Source organism: Oncorhynchus clarkii, chromosome 10, assembly GCF_045791955.1.
Source record: "Oncorhynchus clarkii lewisi isolate Uvic-CL-2024 chromosome 10, UVic_Ocla_1.0, whole genome shotgun sequence".
NCBI classification, from domain to species: domain Eukaryota; kingdom Metazoa; phylum Chordata; class Actinopteri; order Salmoniformes; family Salmonidae; genus Oncorhynchus; species Oncorhynchus clarkii.
This window is the reverse complement of record NC_092156.1, coordinates 2,220,001-2,244,740: the sequence shown is the minus strand read 5'-3', so window position 1 is coordinate 2,244,740 and position 24,740 is coordinate 2,220,001. Positions and strand designations below refer to the sequence as shown.

General features: G+C 39.5%; 1 protein-coding gene across 1 annotated transcript in view; it reads right to left on the bottom strand.

Moving 5' to 3' along the window:
* Positions 1 to 24,740, bottom strand: part of LOC139419789 (hormonally up-regulated neu tumor-associated kinase homolog A-like) — a 42,876-nt gene that overhangs the window by 5,376 nt on the left and 12,760 nt on the right. Inside the window, exons 2-4 of the mRNA XM_071169775.1 lie at positions 18,268 to 18,410; positions 9,205 to 9,354; positions 8,452 to 8,507 (exon numbers count right to left, since the gene is read on the bottom strand). Of these exons, the coding sequence (XP_071025876.1) occupies positions 8,452 to 8,507; positions 9,205 to 9,354; positions 18,268 to 18,410 (349 nt within the window). The remainder of the gene's footprint in view (positions 1 to 8,451; positions 8,508 to 9,204; positions 9,355 to 18,267; positions 18,411 to 24,740) is intronic.

Below are 24,740 nucleotides of genomic sequence, written 5' to 3'. Positions count from 1 at the left end.
TCTGTATATTATCTGTTATTAATGAGCTGTTTGGTTTTATAATGTATATTATCTGTTATTAATGAGCTGTTTGGTTTTATAATGTATATTATCTGTTATTAATGAGCTGTTTGGTTTTATAATGTATATTATCTGTTATTAATGAGCTGTTTGGTTTTATAATGTATATTATCTGTTATTAATGAGCTGTTTGGTTTTATATGTATATTATCTGTTATTATGTTATTAATGAGCTGTTTGGTTCTATAGTTATTAATGAGCTGTTTGGTTTTATAATGTATATTATCTGTTATTAATGGTTTTGGTTTTATAATGTGAGCTTAATGTATATTATCTGTTATTACTGAGCTGTTTGGTTTTATAATGTATATTAATGAGCTGTTTGGTTTTATAATGTATATTATCTGTTATTATGTTATTAATGAGCTGTTTGGTTTTATAATGTATATTATCTGTTATTAATGAGCTGTTTGGTTTTATAATGTATATTATCTGTTATTAATGAGCTGTTTGGTTTTATAATGTATATTATCTGTTATTACTGAGCTGTTTGGTTTTATAATGTATATTATCTGTTATTAATGAGCTGTTTGGTTTTATAATGTATATTATCTGTTATTAATGAGCTATAATGTATATTATCTGTTATTAATGAGCTGTTTGGTTTTATAATGTATATTATCTGTTATTAATGAGCTGTTTGGTTTTATAATGTATATTATCTGTTATTAATGAGCTGTTTGGTTTTATAATGTATATTATCTGTTATTAATGAGCTGTTTGGTTTTATAATGTATATTATCTGTTATTAATGAGCTGTTTGGTTTTATAATGTATATTATCATGTATATTATCTGTTATTAATGAGCTGTTTGGTTTTATAATGTATATTATCTGTTATTAATGAGCTGTTTGGTTTTATAATGTATATTATCTGTTATTAATGAGCTGTTTGGTTTTATAATGTATATTATCTGTTATTACTGAGCTGTTTGGTTTTATAATGTATATTATCTGTTATTAATGAGCTGTTTGGTTTTATAATGTATATTATCTGTTATTAATGAGCTGTTTGGTTTGTATAATGTATATTTTGGTTTTATAATGTATATTATCTGTTATTACTGAGCTGTTTGGTTTTATAATGTATATTATCTGTTATTAATGAGCTGTTTGGTTTTATAATGTATATTATCTGTTATTAATGAGCTGTTTGGTTTTATAATGTATATTATCTGTTATTAATGAGCTGTTTGGTTTTATAATGTATATTATCTGTTATTACTGAGCTGTTTGGTTTTATAATGTATATTATCTGTTATTAATGAGCTGTTTGGTTTTATAATGTATATTATCTGTTATTAATGATAATGTATATTATCTGTTTGGTTTTATAATGTATATTATCTGTTATTAATGAGCTGTTTGGTTTTATAATGTATATTATCTGTTATTAATGAGCTGTTTGGTTTTATAATGTATATTATAATGTTATTAATGAGCTGTTTGGTTTTATAATGTATATTATCTGTTATTAATGAGCTGTTTGGTTTTATAATGTATATTATCTGTTATTAATGAGCTGTTTGGTTTTATAATGTATATTATCTGTTATTACTGAGCTGTTTGGTTTTATAATGTATATTATCTGTTATTAATGAGCTGTTTGGTTCTATAATGTATATTATCTGTTATTAATGAGCTGTTTGGTTTTATAATGTATATTATCTGTTATTAATGAGCTGTTTGGTTTTATAATGTATATTATCTATAATGTATATTATCTGTTATTAATGAGCTGTTTGGTTCTATAATGTATATTATCTGTTATTAATGAGCTGTTTGGTTTTATAATGTATATTATCTGTTATTAATGAGCTGTTTGGTTTTATAATGTATATTATCTGTTATTAATGAGCTGTTTGGTTTTATAATGTATATTATCTGTTATTAATGAGCTGTTTGGTTTTATAATGTATATTATCTGTTATTAATGAGCTGTTTGGTTTTATAATGTATATTATCTGTTATTAATGAGCTGTTTGGTTTTATAATGTATATTATCTGTTATTAATGAGCTGTTTGGTTTTATAATGTATATTATCTGTTATTAATGAGCTGTTTGGTTTTATAATGTATATTATCTGTTATTAATGAGCTGTTTGGTTTTATAATGTATATTATCTGTTATTAATGAGCTGTTTGGTTTTATAATGTATATTATCTGTTATTAATGAGCTGTTTGGTTTTATAATGTATATTATCTGTTATTAATGAGCTGTTTGGTTTTATAATGTATATTATCTGTTATTACTGAGCTGTTTGGTTTTATAATGTATATTATCTGTTATTAATGAGCTGTTTGGTTTTATAATGTATATTATCTGTTATTACTGAGCTGTTTGGTTTAATAATGTATATTATCTGTTATTAATGAGCTGTTTGGTTCTATAATGTATATTATCTGTTATTAATGAGCTGTTTGGTTTTATAATGTATATTATCTGTTATTAATGAGCTGTTTGGTTTTATAATGTATATTATCTGTTATTAATGAGCTGTTTGGTTTTATAATGTATATTATCTGTTATTACTGAGCTGTTTGGTTTTATAATGTATATTATCTGTTATTAATGAGCTGTTTGGTTCTATAATGTATATTATCTGTTATTAATGAGCTGTTTGGTTTTATAATGTATATTATCTGTTATTAATGAGCTGTTTGGTTTTATAATGTATATTATCTGTTATTAATGAGCTGTTTGGTTTTATAATGTATATTATCTGTTATTAATGAGCTGTTTGGTTTTATAATGTATATTATCTGTTATTAATGAGCTGTTTGGTTTTATAATGTATATTATCTGTTATTACTGAGCTGTTTGGTTTTATAATGTATATTATCTGTTATTAATGAGCTGTTTGGTTTTATAATGTATATTATCTGTTATTAATGAGCTGTTTGGTTTTATAATGTATATTATCTGTTATTACTGAGCTGTTTGGTTTTATAATGTATATTATCTGTTATTAATGAGCTGTTTGGTTTTATAATGTATATTATCTGTTATTAATGAGCTGTTTGGTTTTATAATGTATATTATCTGTTATTAATGAGCTGTTTGGTTTTATAATGTATATTATCTGTTATTAATGAGCTGTTTGGTTTTATAATGTATATTATCTGTTATTACTGAGCTGTTTGGTTTTATAATGTATATTATCTGTTATTAATGAGCTGTTTGGTTTTATAATGTATATTATCTGTTATTAATGAGCTGTTTGGTTTTATAATGTATATTATCTGTTATTACTGAGCTGTTTGGTTTTATAATGTATATTATCTGTTATTACTGAGCTGTTTGGTTTTATAATGTATATTATCTGTTATTAATGAGCTGTTTGGTTTTATAATGTATATTATCTGTTATTACTGAGCTGTTTGGTTTTATAATGTATATTATATGTTATTAATGAGCTGTTTGGTTTTATAATGTATATTATCTGTTATTAATGAGCTGTTTGGTTTTATAATGTATATTATCTGTTATTAATGAGCTGTTTGGTTTAATAATGTATATTATCTGTTATTAATGAGCTGTTTGGTTTTATAATGTATATTATCTGTTATTAATGAGCTGTTTGGTTTTATAATGTATATTATCTGTTATTAATGAGCTGTTTGGTTTTATAATGTATATTATCTGTTATTACTGAGCTGTTTGGTTTTATAATGTATATTATCTGTTATTAATGAGCTGTTTGGTTCTATAATGTATATTATCTGTTATTAATGAGCTGTTTGGTTTTATAATGTATATTATCTGTTATTACTGAGCTGTTTGGTTTTATAATGTATATTATCTGTTATTACTGAGCTGTTTGGTTTTATAATGTATATTATCTGTTATTAATGAGCTGTTTGGTTTTATAATGTATATTATCTGTTATTAATGAGCTGTTTGGTTTTATAATGTATATTATCTATAATGTATATTATCTGTTATTAATGAGCTGTTTGGTTTTATAATGTATATTATCTGTTATTACTGATAATGTATATTATCTGTTTGGTTTTATAATGTATATTATCTGTTATTACTGAGCTGTTTGGTTTTATAATGTATATTATCTGTTATTAATGAGCTGTTTGGTTTTATAATGTATATTATCTGTTATTAATGAGCTGTTTGGTTTTATAATGTATATTATCTGTTATTAATGAGCTGTTTGGTTTTATAATGTATATTATCTGTTATTACTGAGCTGTTTGGTTTTATAATGTATATTATCTGTTATTAATGAGCTGTTTGGTTTTATAATGTATATTATCTGTTATTACTGAGCTGTTTGGTTTTATAATGTATATTATCTGTTATTAATGAGCTGTTTGGTTTTATAATGTATATTATCTGTTATTACTGAGCTGTTTGGTTTTATAATGTATATTATCTGTTTGGTTTTATAATGTATATTATCTGTTATTATATTATCTGTTATTACTGCTGCTGTTATTAATGAGCTGTTTGGTTTTATAATGTATATTATCTGTTATTACTGAGCTGTTTGGTTTTATAATGTATATTATCTGTTATTAATGAGCTGTTTGGTTCTATAATGTATATTATCTGTTATTAATGAGCTGTTTGGTTTTATAATGTATATTATCTGTTATTACTGAGCTGTTTGGTTTTATAATGTATATTATCTGTTATTACTGAGCTGTTTGGTTTTATAATGTATATTATCTGTTATTAATGAGCTGTTTGGTTTTATAATGTATATTATCTGTTATTAATGAGCTGTTTGGTTTTATAATGTATATTATCTGTTATTAATGAGCTGTTTGGTTTTATAATGTATATTATCTGTTATTAATGAGCTGTTTGGTTTTATAATGTATATTATCTGTTATTACTGAGCTGTTTGGTTTTATAATGTATATTATCTGTTATTAATGAGCTGTTTGGTTTTATAATGTATATTATCTGTTATTACTGAGCTGTTTGGTTTAATAATGTATATTATCTGTTATTAATGAGCTGTTTGGTTTTATAATGTATATTATCTGTTATTAATGAGCTGTTTGGTTTTATAATGTATATTATCTGTTATTAATGAGCTGTTTGGTTTTATAATGTATATTATCTGTTATTACTGAGCTGTTTGGTTTTATAATGTATATTATCTGTTATTACTGAGCTGTTTGGTTTTATAATGTATATTATCTGTTTTACTGAGCTGTTTGGTTTTATAATGTATATTATCTGTTATTAATGAGCTGTTTGGTTTTATAATGTATATTATCTGTTATTAATGGCTTTTGGTTTTATAATGTATTATCTGTTATTATGAGCTGTTTGGTTTAATAATGTATATTATCTGTTATTAGTGAGCTGTTTGGTTTTATAATGTATATAATCGGTTATTAATGAGCTGTTTGGTTTTATAATGTATATTATCTGTTATTAATGAGCTGTTTGGTTTTATAATGTATATTATCTGTTATTAATGAGCTGTTTGGTTTTATAATGTATATTATCTGAGCTGTTTGGTTTTATAATGTATATTATCTGTTATTACTGAGCTGTTTGGTTTTATAATGTATATTATCTGTTATTAATGAGCTGTTTGGTTTTATAATGTATATTATCTGTTATTACTGAGCTGTTTGGTTTTATAATGTATATTATCTGTTATTAATGAGCTGTTTGGTTTTATAATGTATATTATCTATGGTATATCACACCGTATACCTTATCTGTTATTAATGCTGTTTGGTTTTATAATGTATATTATCTGTTATTATATGAGCTTTTATAATGTATATTATCTGTTTGGTTTTATAATGTATATTGTTTGGTGTTTGGTTTTATAATGTATATTATCTGTTATTAATGAGCTGTTTGGTTTTATAATGTATATTATCTGTTATTAATGAGCTGTTTGGTTTTATAATGTATATTATATGTTATTAATGAGCTGTTTGGTTTTATAATGTATATTATCTGTTATTAATGAGCTGTTTGGTTTTATAATGTATATTATCTGTTATTAATGAGCTGTTTGGTTTTATAATGTATATTATCTGTTATTAATGAGCTGTTTGGTTTTATAATGTATATTATCTGGTTTAATGAGCTGTTTGGTTTTATAATGTATATTATCTGTTATTAATGAGCTGTTTGGTTTTATAATATTATTAATGAGCTGTTTGGTTTTATAATGTATATTATCTGTTATTAATGAGCTGTTTGGTTTTATAATGTATATTATCTGTTATTACTGAGCTGTTTGGTTTTATAATGTATATTATCTGTTTTAATGAGCTGTTTGGTTTTATAATGTATATTATCTGTTATAATGTATATTATATTATCTGTTATTAATGAGCTGTGTTATTAATGAGCTGTTTGGTTTTATATTATCTGTTATTACTGAGCTGTTATTAATGAGCTGTTTGGTTTTATAATGTATATTATCTGTTATTAATGAGCTGTTTGGTTTTATAATGTATATTATCTGTTATTAATGAGCTGTTTGGTTTTATAATGTATATTATCTGTTATTAATGAGCTGTTTGGTTTTATAATGTATATTATCTGTTATTACTGAGCTGTTTGGTTTTATAATGTATATTATCTGTTATTACTGAGCACGGGTATGACAAAACATGTATTTTTACTGATGTAGTTATGTTGGTAACCAGTTTAAAACAGCAATAAGGCACGGCTGCTGTAATTATGTTGGTAACCAGTTTATAATAACAATAAGGCACGGCTGCTGTAATTATGTTGGTAACCAGTTTATAATAACAATAAGGCACGGCTGCTGTAATTATGTTGGTAACCAGTTTATAACAACAATAAGGCACGGCTGCTGTAATTATGTTGGTAACCAGTTTATAACAGCAATAAGGCACGGCTGCTGTAATTATGTTGGTAACCAGTTTATAACAGCAATAAGGCACGGCTGCTGTAATTATGTTGGTAACCAGTTTATAACAACAATAAGGCACGGCTGCTGTAATTATTTTGGTAACCAGTTTATAACAGCAATAAGGCACGGCTGCTGTAATTATGTTGGTAACCAGTTTATAACAGCAATAAGGCACGGCTGCTGTAATTATGTTGGTAACCAGTTTATAACAGCAATAAGGCACGGCTGCTGTAATTATGTTGGTAACCAGTTTATAACAGCAATAAGGCACGGCTGCTGTAATTATGTTGGTAACCAGTTTATAACAGCAATAAGGCACGGCTGCTGTAATTATGTTGGTAACCAGTTTATAACAGCAATAAGGCATGGCTGCTGTAATTATGTTGGTAACCAGTTTATAACAGCAATAAGGCACGTTGTTGACATGTTCTGTCTGACCCAGCTACTGGAGGCACCAGGATCTGTCTGAACCAGCCACTGGAGGCACCAGAGGTTCTGTCTGACCCAGCTACTGGAGGCATCAGGTTCTGTCTGAACCAGCCACTGGAGGCACCAGAGGTTCTGTCTGACCCAGCTACTGGAGGCACCAGAGGTTCTGTCTGACCCAGCTACTGGAGGCACCAGAGGTTCTGTCTGACCCAGCTACTGGACACCAGAGGTTCTGTCTGACCCAGCTACTGGAGGCACCAGGTTCTGTCTGAACCAGCCACTGTAGGCACCAGAGGTTCTGTCTGACCCAGCTACTGGAGGCACCAGAGGTTCTGTCTGACCCAGCTACTGGACACCAGAGGTTCTGTCTGACCCAGCTACTGTAGGCACCAGGTTCTGTCTGAACCAGCCACTGGAGGCACCAGAGGTTCTGTCTGACCCAGCTACTGGAGGCACCAGAGGTTCTGTCTGACCCAGCTACTGGACACCAGAGGTTCTGTCTGACCCAGCTACTGGAGGCACCAGGTTCTGTCTGAACCAGCCACTGGAGGCACCAGAGGTTCTGTCTGACCCAGCTACTGGAGGCACCAGAGGTTCTGTCTGACCCAGCTACTGTTGTTGTCATTTTCTGCCTGTTTGTTTAGCCTCTGCAGATGACAACTTTTACACTCACACACACAGAGAGAACCAAAGCAGGGGTTGGTTCACACACACACACACACACACAGACAGAGCAGGGTTGGTTAACACAGACACAGAGACAGAGGAGGGTTGGTTAACAGAGACAGAGGAGGGTTGGTTAACAGAGACAGAGCAGGGTTGGTTAACACAGAGACAGAGCAGGGTTGGTTAACACAGACACAGAGCAGGGTTGGTTAACAGAGAGACAGAGCAGGGTTGGTTAACACAGACACAGAGACAGAGGAGGGTTGGTTAACAGAGACAAAGCAGGGTTGGTTAACACAGAGACAGAGCAGGGTTGGTTAACACAGACACAGAGCAGGGTTGGTTAACACAGACATAGAGACAGAGGAGGGTTGGTTAACAGAGACGGAACAGGGTTGGTTAATTAAACAGTTGTACCTATGAGCTTGATGTGTTCCTGTTCATCCAACAGCAGGTTTTCAATTTTCAGGTCCCTGTGAGACAGACACACAGAGGTCAACACAGAACACAGAGGTCAACCTTATCAGCACAGTGATCACACACACACTGCGACCGACTGTCAATGTATAGTAGTGCATTAGTATAGTCTGATCACTCAGACTGTCCTCCCTACATTGTGTGTCTACGTGTGTGTGTGTGTGTGTGTGTGTGTGTGTGTGTGTGTGTGTGTGTGTGTGTGTGTGTGTCTACGTCTGTGTGTGTGTCTACCTGTGTGTGTGTGAGTGTCTATGTCTGTGTGTGTCTACCTGTGAGTGTGTGTGTCTATGTCTGTGTGTGTGTCTACCTGTGTGTGTGTGTGTCTACCTGTGTGTGTGTGTGTGTGTGTGTCTACCTGTGAGTGTGTGTGTCTATGTCTGTGTGTGTGTGTCTACCTGTGTGAGTGTGTGTGTGTGTCTACCTGTGTGTGTGTGTGTGTCTACCTGTGTGTGTGTGTGTCTCCCTTTACCTGTGTGTGTGTGTGTCTACGTGTTTGTGTGTCTATGTCTGTGTGTGTGTTTATGTCTGTGTGTGTGTGTCTATGTCTGTGTGTGTGTGTGTGTGTCTCCCTCTACCTGTGTGTGTGTGTGTGTGTGTGTGTGTGTGTGTGTCTACCTGTGTGTGTGTGTGTGTGTCTCCCTCTACCTGTGTGTGTGTGTGTGTGTGTGTGTGTGTGTGTGTGTGTGTGTGTACCTGTGCACCACTCCAGCTCTGTGCAGATGTTCCACAGCCATCACCAGCTGCCGTACGTATTTCTGAGTCTCTCTCTCGTCCAGCTTCTTCTTATCGTAGATCCGGTTCATGAGGTTTCCTCCAGGACATAACTCCATCACCAGGTAGTAACTGATGATAACAGAACACAACTCCATCACCAGGTAGTAACTGATGATAACAGATGACAGAACACAACTCCATCACCAGGGAGTAACTGATGATGACAGGACACAACTCCATCACCAGGTAGTAACTGATGATAACAGAACACAACTCCATCACCAGGTAGTAACTGATGATAACAGATGACAGGACACAACTCCATCACCAGGGAGTAACTGATGATGACAGGACACAACTCCATCACCAGGTAGTAACTGATGATAACAGAACACAACTCCATCACCAGGTAGTAACTGATGATAACATAACACAACTCCATCACCAGGTAGTAACTGATGATAACAGAACACAACTCCATCACCAGGTAGTAACTGATGATAACAGAACACAACTCCATCACCAGGTAGTAACTGATGATAACAGAACACAACTCCATCACCAGGTAGTAACTGATGATAACAGAACACAACTCCATCACCAGGTAGTAACTGATGATAACAGAACACAACTCCATCACCAGGTAGTAACTGATGATAACAGAACACAACTCCATCACCAGGTAGTAACTGATGATAACAGATGACAGAACACAACTCCATCACCAGGAAGTAACTGATGATAACAGATGACAGGACACAACTCCATCACCAGGTAGTAACTGATGATAACAGATGACAGGACACAACTCCATCACCAGGGAGTAACTGATGATGACAGGACACAACTACATCACCAGGTAGTAACTGATGATAACAGAACACAACTCCATCACCAGGTAGTAACTGATGACAACAGAACACAACTCCATCACCAGGTAGTAACTGATGATAACAGAACACAACTCCATCACCAGGTAGTAACTGATGATAACAGAACACAACTCCATCACCAGGTAGTAACTGATGATAACAGATGACAGGACACAACTCCATCACCAGGTAGTAACTGATGATAACAGAACACAACTCCATCACCAGGTAGTAACTGATGATAACAGGACACAACTCCATCACCAGGTAGTAACTGATGATGACAGATGACAGGACACAACTCCATCACCAGGTAGTAACTGATGATAACAGGACACAACTCCATCACCAGGTAGTAACTGATGATGACAGAACACAACTCCATCACCAGGTAGTAACTGATGATAACAGAACACAACTCCATCACCAGGTAGTAACTGATGATGACAGAACACAACTCCATCACCAGGTAGTAACTGATGATAACAGAACACAACTCCATCACCAGGTAGTAACTAATGATAACAGAACACAACTCCATCACCAGGAGGCTGATGATAACAGAACACACCTCCATCACCAGGTAGTAACTGATGATAACAGAACACAACTCCATCACCAGGTAGTAACTGATGATAACAGAACACAACTCCATCACCAGGTAGTAACTGATGATAACAGATGACAGGACACAACTCCATCACCAGGTAGTAACTGATGATGACAGGACACAACTCCATCACCAGGTAGTAACTGATGATAACAGAACACAACTCCATCACCAGGTAGTAACTGATGATAACATAACACAACTCCATCACCAGGTAGTAACTGATGATAACAGAACACAACTCCATCACCAGGTAGTAACTGATGATAACAGAACACAACTCCATCACCAGGTAGTAACTGATGATAACAGAACACAACTCCATCACCAGGTAGTAACTGATGATAACAGAACACAACTCCATCACCAGGTAGTAACTGATGATAACAGAACACAACTCCATCACCAGGTAGTAACTGATGATAACAGAACACAACTCCATCACCAGGTAGTAACTGATGATAACAGATGACAGAACACAACTCCATCACCAGGAAGTAACTGATGATAACAGATGACAGGACACAACTCCATCACCAGGTAGTAACTGATGATAACAGATGACAGGACACAACTCCATCACCAGGGAGTAACTGATGATGACAGGACACAACTACATCACCAGGTAGTAACTGATGATAACAGAACACAACTCCATCACCAGGTAGTAACTGATGACAACAGAACACAACTCCATCACCAGGTAGTAACTGATGATAACAGAACACAACTCCATCACCAGGTAGTAACTGATGATAACAGAACACAACTCCATCACCAGGTAGTAACTGATGATAACAGATGACAGGACACAACTCCATCACCAGGTAGTAACTGATGATAACAGAACACAACTCCATCACCAGGTAGTAACTGATGATAACAGGACACAACTCCATCACCAGGTAGTAACTGATGATGACAGATGACAGGACACAACTCCATCACCAGGTAGTAACTGATGATAACAGGACACAACTCCATCACCAGGTAGTAACTGATGATGACAGAACACAACTCCATCACCAGGTAGTAACTGATGATAACAGAACACAACTCCATCACCAGGTAGTAACTGATGATGACAGAACACAACTCCATCACCAGGTAGTAACTGATGATAACAGAACACAACTCCATCACCAGGTAGTAACTAATGATAACAGAACACAACTCCATCACCAGGAGGCTGATGATAACAGAACACACCTCCATCACCAGGTAGTAACTGATGATAACAGAACACAACTCCATCACCAGGTAGTAACTGATGATAACAGAACACAACTCCATCACCAGGTAGTAACTGATGATAACAGATGACAGGACACAACTCCATCACCAGGTAGTAACTGATGATAACAGATGACAGGACACAACGCCATCACCAGGTAGTAACTGATGATGACAGAACAACTCCATCACCAGGTAGTAACTGATGATAACAGAACAACTCCATCACCAGGTAGTAACTGATGATAACAGAACACAACTCCATCACCAGGTAGTAACTGATGATAACAGATGACAGAACACAACTCCATCACCAGGGAGTAACTGATGATGACAGGACACAACTCCATCACCAGGTAGTAACTGATGATAACAGAACACAACTCCATCACCAGGTAGTAACTGATGATAACAGATGACAGGACACAACTCCATCACCAGGGAGTAACTGATGATGACAGGACACAACTCCATCACCAGGTAGTAACTGATGATAACAGAACACAACTCCATCACCAGGTAGTAACTGATGATAACATAACACAACTCCATCACCAGGTAGTAACTGATGATAACAGAACACAACTCCATCACCAGGTAGTAACTGATGATAACAGAACACAACTCCATCACCAGGTAGTAACTGATGATAACAGAACACAACTCCATCACCAGGTAGTAACTGATGATAACAGAACACAACTCCATCACCAGGTAGTAACTGATGATAACAGAACACAACTCCATCACCAGGTAGTAACTGATGATAACAGAACACAACTCCATCACCAGGTAGTAACTGATGATAACAGATGACAGAACACAACTCCATCACCAGGAAGTAACTGATGATAACAGATGACAGGACACAACTCCATCACCAGGTAGTAACTGATGATAACAGATGACAGGACACAACTCCATCACCAGGGAGTAACTGATGATGACAGGACACAACTACATCACCAGGTAGTAACTGATGATAACAGAACACAACTCCATCACCAGGTAGTAACTGATGACAACAGAACACAACTCCATCACCAGGTAGTAACTGATGATAACAGAACACAACTCCATCACCAGGTAGTAACTGATGATAACAGAACACAACTCCATCACCAGGTAGTAACTGATGATAACAGATGACAGGACACAACTCCATCACCAGGTAGTAACTGATGATAACAGAACACAACTCCATCACCAGGAGGCTGATGATAACAGAACACAACTCCATCACCAGGTAGTAACTGATGATAACAGGACACAACTCCATCACCAGGTAGTAACTGATGATAACAGAACAACTCCATCACCAGGTAGTAACTGATGATAACAGAACACAACTCCATCACCAGGTAGTAACTGATGATAACAGAACACAACTCCATCACCAGGTAGTAACTGATGATAACAGAACACAACTCCATCACCAGGTAGTAACTGATGATAACAGGACACAACTCCATCACCAGGTAGTAACTGATGATGACAGATGACAGGACACAACTCCATCACCAGGTAGTAACTGATGATAACAGGACACAACTCCATCACCAGGTAGTAACTGATGATGACAGAACACAACTCCATCACCAGGTAGTAACTGATGATAACAGAACACAACTCCATCACCAGGTAGTAACTGATGATGACAGAACACAACTCCATCACCAGGTAGTAACTGATGATAACAGAACACAACTCCATCACCAGGTAGTAACTAATGATAACAGAACACAACTCCATCACCAGGAGGCTGATGATAACAGAACACAACTCCATCACCAGGTAGTAACTGATGATAACAGATGACAGGAAACAACTCCATCGCCAGGTAGTAACTGACGATAACAGATGACAGGACACAACTCCATCACCAGGTAGTAACTGATGATAACAGATGACAGGACACAACGCCATCACCAGGTAGTAACTGATGATGACAGAACAACTCCATCACCAGGTAGTAACTGATGATAACAGGACACAACTCCATCACCAGGTAGTAACTGATGATGACAGATGACAGGACACAACTCCATCACCAGGTAGTAACTGATGATAACAGGACACAACTCCATCACCAGGTAGTAACTGATGATGACAGAACACAACTCCATCACCAGGTAGTAACTGATGATAACAGAACACAACTCCATCACCAGGTAGTAACTGATGATGACAGAACACAACTCCATCACCAGGTAGTAACTGATGATAACAGAACACAACTCCATCACCAGGTAGTAACTAATGATAACAGAACACAACTCCATCACCAGGAGGCTGATGATAACAGAACACACCTCCATCACCAGGTAGTAACTGATGATAACAGAACACAACTCCATCACCAGGTAGTAACTGATGATAACAGAACACAACTCCATCACCAGGTAGTAACTGATGATAACAGATGACAGGACACAACTCCATCACCAGGTAGTAACTGATGATAACAGATGACAGGACACAACTCCATCACCAGGTAGTAACTGATGATAACAGATGACAGGACACAACGCCATCACCAGGTAGTAACTGATGATGACAGAACAACTCCATCACCAGGTAGTAACTGATGATAACAGGACACAACTCCATCACCAGGTAGTAACTGATGATGACAGATGACAGGACACAACTCCATCACCAGGTAGTAACTGATGATAACAGAACACAACTCCATCACCAGGTAGTAACTGATGATAACAGAACACAACTCCATCACCAGGTAGTAACTGATGATAACAGATGACAGGACACAACTCCATCACCAGGTAGTAACTGATGATAACAGAACACAACTCCATCACCAGGTAGTAACTGATGATAACAGGACACAACTCCATCACCAGGTAGTAACTGATGATGACAGATGACAGGACACAACTCCATCACCAGGTAGTAACTGATGATAACAGGACACAACTCCATCACCAGGTAGTAACTGATGATGACAGAACACAACTCCATCACCAGGTAGTAACTGATGATAACAGAACACAACTCCATCACCAGGTAGTAACTGATGATGACAGAACACAACTCCATCACCAGGTAGTAACTGATGATAACAGAACACAACTCCATCACCAGGTAGTAACTAATGATAACAGAACACAACTCCATCACCAGGAGGCTGATGATAACAGAACACACCTCCATCACCAGGTAGTAACTGATGATAACAGAACACAACTCCATCACCAGGTAGTAACTGATGATAACAGAACACAACTCCATCACCAGGTAGTAACTGATGATAACAGATGACAGGACACAACTCCATCACCAGGTAGTAACTGATGATAACAGATGACAGGACACAACGCCATCACCAGGTAGTAACTGATGATGACAGAACAACTCCATCACCAGGTAGTAACTGATGATAACAGAACAACTCCATCACCAGGTAGTAACTGATGATAACAGAACACAACTCCATCACCAGGTAGTAACTGATGATAACAGATGACAGAACACAACTCCATCACCAGGGAGTAACTGATGATGACAGGACACAACTCCATCACCAGGTAGTAACTGATGATAACAGAACACAACTCCATCACCAGGTAGTAACTGATGATAACAGATGACAGGACACAACTCCATCACCAGGGAGTAACTGATGATGACAGGACACAACTCCATCACCAGGTAGTAACTGATGATAACAGAACACAACTCCATCACCAGGTAGTAACTGATGATAACATAACACAACTCCATCACCAGGTAGTAACTGATGATAACAGAACACAACTCCATCACCAGGTAGTAACTGATGATAACAGAACACAACTCCATCACCAGGTAGTAACTGATGATAACAGAACACAACTCCATCACCAGGTAGTAACTGATGATAACAGAACACAACTCCATCACCAGGTAGTAACTGATGATAACAGATGACAGAACACAACTCCATCACCAGGAAGTAACTGATGATAACAGATGACAGGACACAACTCCATCACCAGGTAGTAACTGATGATAACAGATGACAGGACACAACTCCATCACCAGGGAGTAACTGATGATGACAGGACACAACTACATCACCAGGTAGTAACTGATGATAACAGAACACAACTCCATCACCAGGTAGTAACTGATGACAACAGAACACAACTCCATCACCAGGTAGTAACTGATGATAACAGAACACAACTCCATCACCAGGTAGTAACTGATGATAACAGAACACAACTCCATCACCAGGTAGTAACTGATGATAACAGATGACAGGACACAACTCCATCACCAGGTAGTAACTGATGATAACAGAACACAACTCCATCACCAGGAGGCTGATGATAACAGAACACAACTCCATCACCAGGTAGTAACTGATGATAACAGGACACAACTCCATCACCAGGTAGTAACTGATGATAACAGAACAACTCCATCACCAGGTAGTAACTGATGATAACAGAACACAACTCCATCACCAGGTAGTAACTGATGATAACAGAACACAACTCCATCACCAGGTAGTAACTGATGATAACAGAACACAACTCCATCACCAGGTAGTAACTGATGATAACAGGACACAACTCCATCACCAGGTAGTAACTGATGATGACAGATGACAGGACACAACTCCATCACCAGGTAGTAACTGATGATAACAGGACACAACTCCATCACCAGGTAGTAACTGATGATGACAGAACACAACTCCATCACCAGGTAGTAACTGATGATAACAGAACACAACTCCATCACCAGGTAGTAACTGATGATGACAGAACACAACTCCATCACCAGGTAGTAACTGATGATAACAGAACACAACTCCATCACCAGGTAGTAACTAATGATAACAGAACACAACTCCATCACCAGGAGGCTGATGATAACAGAACACAACTCCATCACCAGGTAGTAACTGATGATAACAGATGACAGGAAACAACTCCATCGCCAGGTAGTAACTGACGATAACAGATGACAGGACACAACTCCATCACCAGGTAGTAACTGATGATAACAGATGACAGGACACAACGCCATCACCAGGTAGTAACTGATGATGACAGAACAACTCCATCACCAGGTAGTAACTGATGATAACAGAACACAACTCCATCACCAGGTAGTAACTGATGATTACAGAACAACTCCATCACCAGGTAGTAACTGATGATAACAGAACAACTCCATCACCAGGTAGTAACTGATGATGACAGAGCACAACTCCATCACCAGGTAGTAACTGATGATAACAGAACAACTCCATCACCAGGTAGTAACTGATGATGACAGAACACAACTCCATCACCAGGTAGTAACTGATGATAACAGGACACAACTCCATCACCAGGTAGTAACTGATGATAACAGGACACAACTCCATCACCAGGTAGTAACTGATGATAACAGAACACAACTCCATCACCAGGAGGCTGATGATAACAGAACACAACTCCATCACCAGGTCGTATCTGATGATAGTATGCCCAGTAGTCTATTGTATAGTATAATATAGTATAGTACCTGTTCTCAGTCTCCAGTATGTCCAGTATAGTATAATATAGTATAGTACTTGTTCTCAGTCTCCAGTACGTCAAGTAGTATATAGTATAGTATAGTACCTGTTCTCAGTCTCCAGTATGTCCAGTATAGTATAGTATAGTACCTATTCTCAGTCTCCAGTATGTCCAGTATAATATAGTATAGTACCTGTTCTCAGTCTCCAGTGTGTCCAGTATAGTATAATATAGTATAGTACCTGTTCTCAGTCTCCAGTATGTCCAGTATAGTATAATATAGTATAGTATAGTACTTGTTCTCAGTCTCCAGTACGTCCAGTATAGTATAGTATAGTATAGTATAGTACCTATTCTCAGTCTCCAGTAGGTCCAGGAATAGTATAGTATAGTACCTATTCTCAGTCTCCAGTATGTCCAGTATAATATAGTATAGTACCTGTTCTCAGTCTCCAGTATGTCCAGTATAGTATAATATAGTATAGTACCTGTTGTCAGTCTCCAGTATGTCCAGTATAGTATAATATAGTATAGTACTTGTTCTCAGTCTCCAGTACGTCCAGTATAGTATAGTATAGTACCTATTCTCAGTCTCCAGTAGGTCCGGTATAGTATAGTACCTATTCTGAGTCTCCAGTATGTCCAGTATAGTATAGTATAGTATAGTATAGTACCTGTTGTCAGTCTCCAGTATGTCCAGTATAGTATAGTACCTATTCTGAGTCTCCAGTATGTCCAGTATAGTATAGTATAGTATAGTATAGTATAGTACCTGTTGTCAGTCTCCAGTATGTCCAGTATAGTATAGTACCTGTTCTCAGTCTCCAGTATGTCCAGCAGCTGGGTGATGTTGGGATGTCTGATCATCTGTTGGATTTGACCTTCTCTACGTAGGTTCTTAGTCACGTAAGAGTCCTTCTTCGCCTTCCTCTTATCGATCACCTTTACCGCGACCTGGGACAGGGAGGAGGTGGGGGGAGTGAGAAAAAAATACACAAATCAGTCTAGATTCTGGCTGCGTTTCAAACTCATTAAAGACACTCTCTCCTACCCTCGCATCTTGCCCTTGGGGGAATCCCCGCGGCCATATTTGTCGTCGGTCCAAATGATTAGCCAAGCAAGGGAAGTTTGCAATGTAAGCCGCCCAGCTTTTTGCAAGTGTTTGCGAGTGTACAATTACGTTCACTTCACTTAATTTGCTAGCTATCATAAAGTAGGCAGGCTAACGTTAGTTAGCTAATTAATTTGCTAGCTATCATAAAGTAGGCAGGCTAACGTTAGTTAGCTAATTAATTTGCTAGCTATCATAAAGTAGGCAGGCTAACGTTAGTTAGCTAATTAATTTGCTAGCTATCATAAAGTAGGCAGGCTAACGTTAGTTAGCTAATTAATTTGCTAGCTATCATAAAGTAGGCAGGCTAACGTTAGTTAGCTAATTAATTTGCTAGCTATCATAAAGTAGGCAGGCTAACGTTAGTTAGCTAATTAATTTGCTAGCTATCATAAAGTAGGCAGGCTAACATTAGTTAGCTAATTAATTTGCTAGCTATCATAAAGTAGGCAGGCTAACGTTAGTTAGATAATTAATTTGCTAGCTATCATAAAGTAGGCAGGCTAACGTTAGTTAGCTAATTAATTTGCTAGCTATCATACAGTAGGCATCTATTAATAATGATATATCTAATATAATTATTAATAGATGTAGACATGCAATTATAATTGGCTGTAGAGCATATAAAAGCACCCACAAGCTACCAGTGGCAGAAAACACAATCGTCACGGGACGAACAAGTGAAACATTTCCGGCCAAGGGCGGTCCATTTAAAATGAATTCTTGGGATGAGGGGAAAGGGTGTGTCTTTTAAGGACAGCCTGACCTCTCTACTCTCTGAGACAGCCCAACCTCTCTACTCTCTGAGACAGCCCGACCTCTCTACTCTCTGAGACAGCCCGACCTCTCTACTCTCTGAGACAGCTCGACCTCTCTACTCTCTGAGACAGCCCCCGACCTCTCTACTCTCTGAGACAGCCCGACCTCTCTACTCTCTGAGACAGCCCGACCTCTCTACTCTCTGAGACAGCCCGACCTCTCTACTCTCTGAGACAGCCCGACCTCTCTACTCTCTGAGACAGCCCGACCTCTCTACTCTCTGAGACAGCCCGACCTCTCCACTCTCTGAGACAGCCCGACCTCTCTACTCTCTGAGACAGCCCCCGACCTCTCCACTCTCTGAGACAGCCCGACCTCTCTACTCTCTGAGACAGCCCGACCTCTCCACTCTCTGAGACAACCCGACCTCTCTACTCTCTGAGACAGCCCGACCTCTCAACTCTCTGAGACAGCCCGACCTCTCAACTCTCTGAGACAGCCCGACCTCTCTACTCTCTGAGACAGCCCGACCTCTCTACTCTCTGAGACAGCCCGACCTCTCTACTCTCTGAGACAGCCCGACCTCTCTACTCTCTGAGACAGCCCGACCTCTCTACTCTCTGAGACAGCCCGACCTCTCTACTCTCTGAGACAGCCCGACCTCTCTACTCTCTGAGACAGCCCGACCTCTCTACTCTCTGAGACAGCCCGAACTCGCCACTCTCTGAGACAGCCCGACCTCTCTGCTCTCTGAGACAGCCCGACCTCTCTGCTCTCTGAGACAGCCCGACCTCTCCACTCTCTGAGACAGCCCGACCTCGCCACTCTCTGACACAGCCCGACCTCGCCACTCTCTGAGACAGCCCGACCTCTCTACTCTCTGAGACAGCCTGACCTCTCTACTCTCTGAGATATAGTAACATGTCCTATCGTGGTCTGTCTCAACTTCCTGTATATAGTAACCTGTCCTGGTCTGTCTCAACTTCCTGTATATAGTAACCTGTCCTGGTCTGTCTCAACGTCCTGTATATAGTAACCTGTCCTGGTCTGTCTCAGCTTCCTGTATATAGTATCCTGTCCTGGTCTGTCTCAACTTCCTGTATATAGTAACCTGTCCTGGTCTGTCTCAACTTCCTGTATATAGTAACCTGTCCTGGTCTGTCTCAACTTCCTGTATTTAGTAACCTGTCCTGGTCTGTCTCAACTCCCTGTATATAGTAACCTGTCCTGGTCTGTCTCAACTCCCTGTATATAGTAACCTGTCCTGGCCTGGGTTTGTCTCCACTCCCTGTATATAGTAACCTGTCCTGGTCTGTCTCAACTTCCTGTATATAGTAACCTGTCCTGGTCTGTCTCAACTTCCTGTATATGGTAACCTGTCCTGGTCTGTCTCAACGTCCTGTATATAGTAACCTGTCCTGGTCTGTCTCAGCTTCCTGTATATAGTATCCTGTCCTGGTCTGTCTCAACTTCCTGTATATAGTAACCTGTCCTGGTCTGTCTCAACTTCCTGTATATAGTAACCTGTCCTGGTCTGTCTCCACGTCCTGTATATAGTAACCTGTCCTGGTCTGTCTCAACTTCCTGTATTTAGTAACCTGTCCTGGTCTGTCTCAACTCCCTGTATATAGTAACCTGTCCTGGTCTGTCTCAACTTCCTGTATATAGTAACCTGTCCTGGTCTGTCTCCACTTCCTGTATATAGTAACCTGTCCTGGTCTGTCTCAACTCCCTGTATATAGTAACCTGTCCTGGTCTGTCTCCACTTTCTGTATATAGTAACCTGTCCTGGTCTGTCTCCACTCCCTGTATATAGTAACCTGTCCTGGTCTGTCTCCACTTCCTGTATATAGTAACCTGTCCTGGCCTGGGTTTGTCTCAACTTCCTGTATATAGTAACCTGTCCTGGTCTGTCTCAACTTCCTGTATATAGTAACCTGTCCTGGTCTGTCTCAACTCCCTGTATATAGTAACCTGTCCTGGTCTGTCTCCACTTCCTGTATATAGTAACCAGTCCTGGCCTGGGTTTGTCTCCACTCCCTGTATATAGTATATAGTAACCTGTCCTGGTCTGTCTCCACTTCCTGTATATAGTAACCTGTCCTGGCCTGGGTTTGTCTCAACTTCCTGTATATAGTAACCTGTCCTGGTCTGTCTCAACTTCCTGTATATAGTAACCTGTCCTGGTCTGTCTCCAATCCCTGTATATAGTAACCTGTCCTGGTCTGTCTCCACTTCCTGTATATAGTAACCTGTCCTGGTCTGTCTCCACTCCCTGTATATAGTAACCTGTCCTGGTCTGTCTCCACTTTCTGTATATAGTAACCTGTCCTGGTCTGTCTCCACTTCCTGTATATAGTAACCAGTCCTGGCCTGGGTTTGTCTCCACTCCCTGTATATAGTATATAGTAACCTGTCCTGGTCTGTCTCCACTTCCTGTATATAGTAACCTGTCCTGGTATGTCTCCATGACTTCCTGTATACAGTAACCTGTCCTGGTCTGTCTCCAATCCCTGTATATAGTAACCTGTCCTGGTCTGTCTCCACTTCCTGTATATAGTAACCTGTCCTGGTCTGTCTCCACTCCCTGTATATAGTAACCTGTCCTGGTCTGTCTCCACTTCCTGTATATAGTAATCTGTCCTGGTTTCTCATACTATAGCAGCACAGTGTGTGTTCATTAGGAGAGTTGTGTCTTTGTGGCAGATGGAAGACATTAACAAACCATGTGGCTGCCCTTCCTCACATTTAACAGCCCAGTGGCCACGCAACACACGCACGCACACACACACACACACACACACACACACACAGGGACCTGCACAAATGTAGACTGTATGCCACAGGCCTAATGAGGTCTTTCTCAGTTAATTACAACAAACAGCAGATTATGAGACATTGAGACCTCCCACTGTCAAAACCCCACTACCTCCCACTGTCAAAACCCCACTACCTCCCACTGTCAAAACCCCACTACCTCCCACTGTCAAAACCCCACTACCTCCCACTGTCAAAACCCCACTACCTCCCACTGTCAAAACCCCAATACCTCCCACTGTCAAAACCCCACTACCTCCCACTGTCAAAACCCCACTACCTCCCACTGTCAAAACCCCACTACCTCCCACTGTCAAAACCCCACTACCTCCACTACCTCCCACTGTCAAAACCCCACTACCTCCCACTGTCAAAACCCCACTACCTCCCACTGTCAAAACTCCACTACCTCCCACTGTCAAAACCCCATTACCTCCCACTGTCTCAATCCCACTACCTCCCACTGTCTCAATCCCACTACCTCCCACTGTCTCAATCCCACAACCTCCCACTGTCTCAATCCCACTACCTCCCACAGTCTCAATCCCACTACCTCCACTACCTCCCACTGTCAAAACTCCACTACCTCCCACTGTCAAAATCCCACTACCTCCACTACCTCCCACTTTCAAAACCCCACTACCTCCACTACCTCCCACTGTCAAAACCCCACTATCTCCACTACCTCCCACTGTCAAAACCCCACTACCGCCCACTGTCAAAATCCCACTACCTCTCACTATCTAAATCCCACTACCACCCACTGTCTCAATCCCACTACCTCCACAACCTCCCACTGTCTCATTCCCACTACCTCCCACTGTCTCAATCCCACTACCTCCCACTGTCTCAATCCCACTACCTCCACAACCTCCCACTGTCTCAATCCCACTACCTCCACTACCTCCCACTGTCTCAATCCCACTACCTCCCACTGTCTCAATCCCACTACCTCCACAACCTCCCACTGTCTCAATCCCACTACCTCCACTACCTCCCACTGTCTCAATCCCACTACCTCCCACTGTCTCAATCCCACTACCTCCACTACCTCTCACTGTCTCAATCCCACTACCTCCCACTGTCTCAATCCCACTACCTCCCACTGTCTCAATCCCACTACCTCCACTACGTCCCACTGTCAAAACCCCACTACCTCCACTACCTCCCACTGTCAAAACCCCACTATCTCCACTACCTCCCACTGTCAAAACCCCACTACCTCCCACTGTCAAAATCCCACTACCTCTCACTATCTAAATCCCACTACCACCCACTGTCTCAATCCCACTACCTCCACAACCTCCCACTGTCTCATTCCCACTACCTCCCACTGTCTCAATCCCACTACCTCCCACTGTCTCAATCCCACTACCTCCACAACCTCCCACTGTCTCAATCCCACTACCTCCACTACCTCCCACTGTCTCAATCCCACTACCTCCCACTGTCTCAATCCCACTACCTCCACAACCTCCCACTGTCTCAATCCCACTACCTCCACTACCTCCCACTGTCTCAATCCCACTACCTCCCACTGTCTCAATCCCACTACCTCCACTACCTCTCACTGTCTCAATCCCACTACCTCCCACTGTCTCAATCCCACTACCTCCCACTGTCTCAATCCCACTACCTCCACTACGTCCCACTGTCAAAACCCCACTACCTCCACTACCTCCCACTGTCAAAATCCCACTACCTCCACTACCTCCCACTGTCAAAACTCCACTACCTCCACTACCTCCCACTGTCAAAATCCCACTACCTCCCACTGTCAAAACCCCACTACCTCCCACTGTCAAAGCCCCACTACCTCCACTACCTCCCACTGTCAAAATCCCACTACCTCCACTACCTCCCACTTTCAAAACCCCACTACCTCCACTACCTCCCACTGTCAAAAGCCCACTACCTCCCACTGTCAAAACCCCACTACCTCCACTACCTCCCACTGTCAAAACCCCACTACCTCCCACTTTCAAAACCCCACTACCTCCACTACCTCCCACTGTTAAAACCCCACTACCTCCACTACCTCCCACTGTCAAAATCCCACTACCTCCACTACCCCACTGTCAAAATCCCACTATCTCCACTACCTCCCACTGTCAAAATCCCACTACCTCTCACTATCTAAATCCCACTACCTCCCACTGTCTCAATCCCACTACCTCCACAACCTCCCACTGTCTCATTCCCACTACCTCCACTACCTCCCACTGTCTCAATCCCACTACCTCCCACTGTCTCAATCCCACTACCTCCACAACCTCCCACTGTCTCAATCCCACTACCTCCACTACCTCCCACTGTCTCAATCCCACTACCTCCCACTGTCTCAATCCCACTACCTCCACAACCTCCTATTGTTTATATCCCACTACCTCCACAACCTCCCACTGTCCAAATCCCACTACCTCCACTACCTCCCACTGTCTCAATCCCACTACCTCCACTACCTCCCACTGTCTCAATCCCACTACCCCCACTACCTCCCACTGTCTCAATCCCACTACCTCCCACTGTCTCAATCCCACTACCTCCACAACCTCCTATTGTTTATATCCCACTACCTCCACAACCTCCCACTGTCC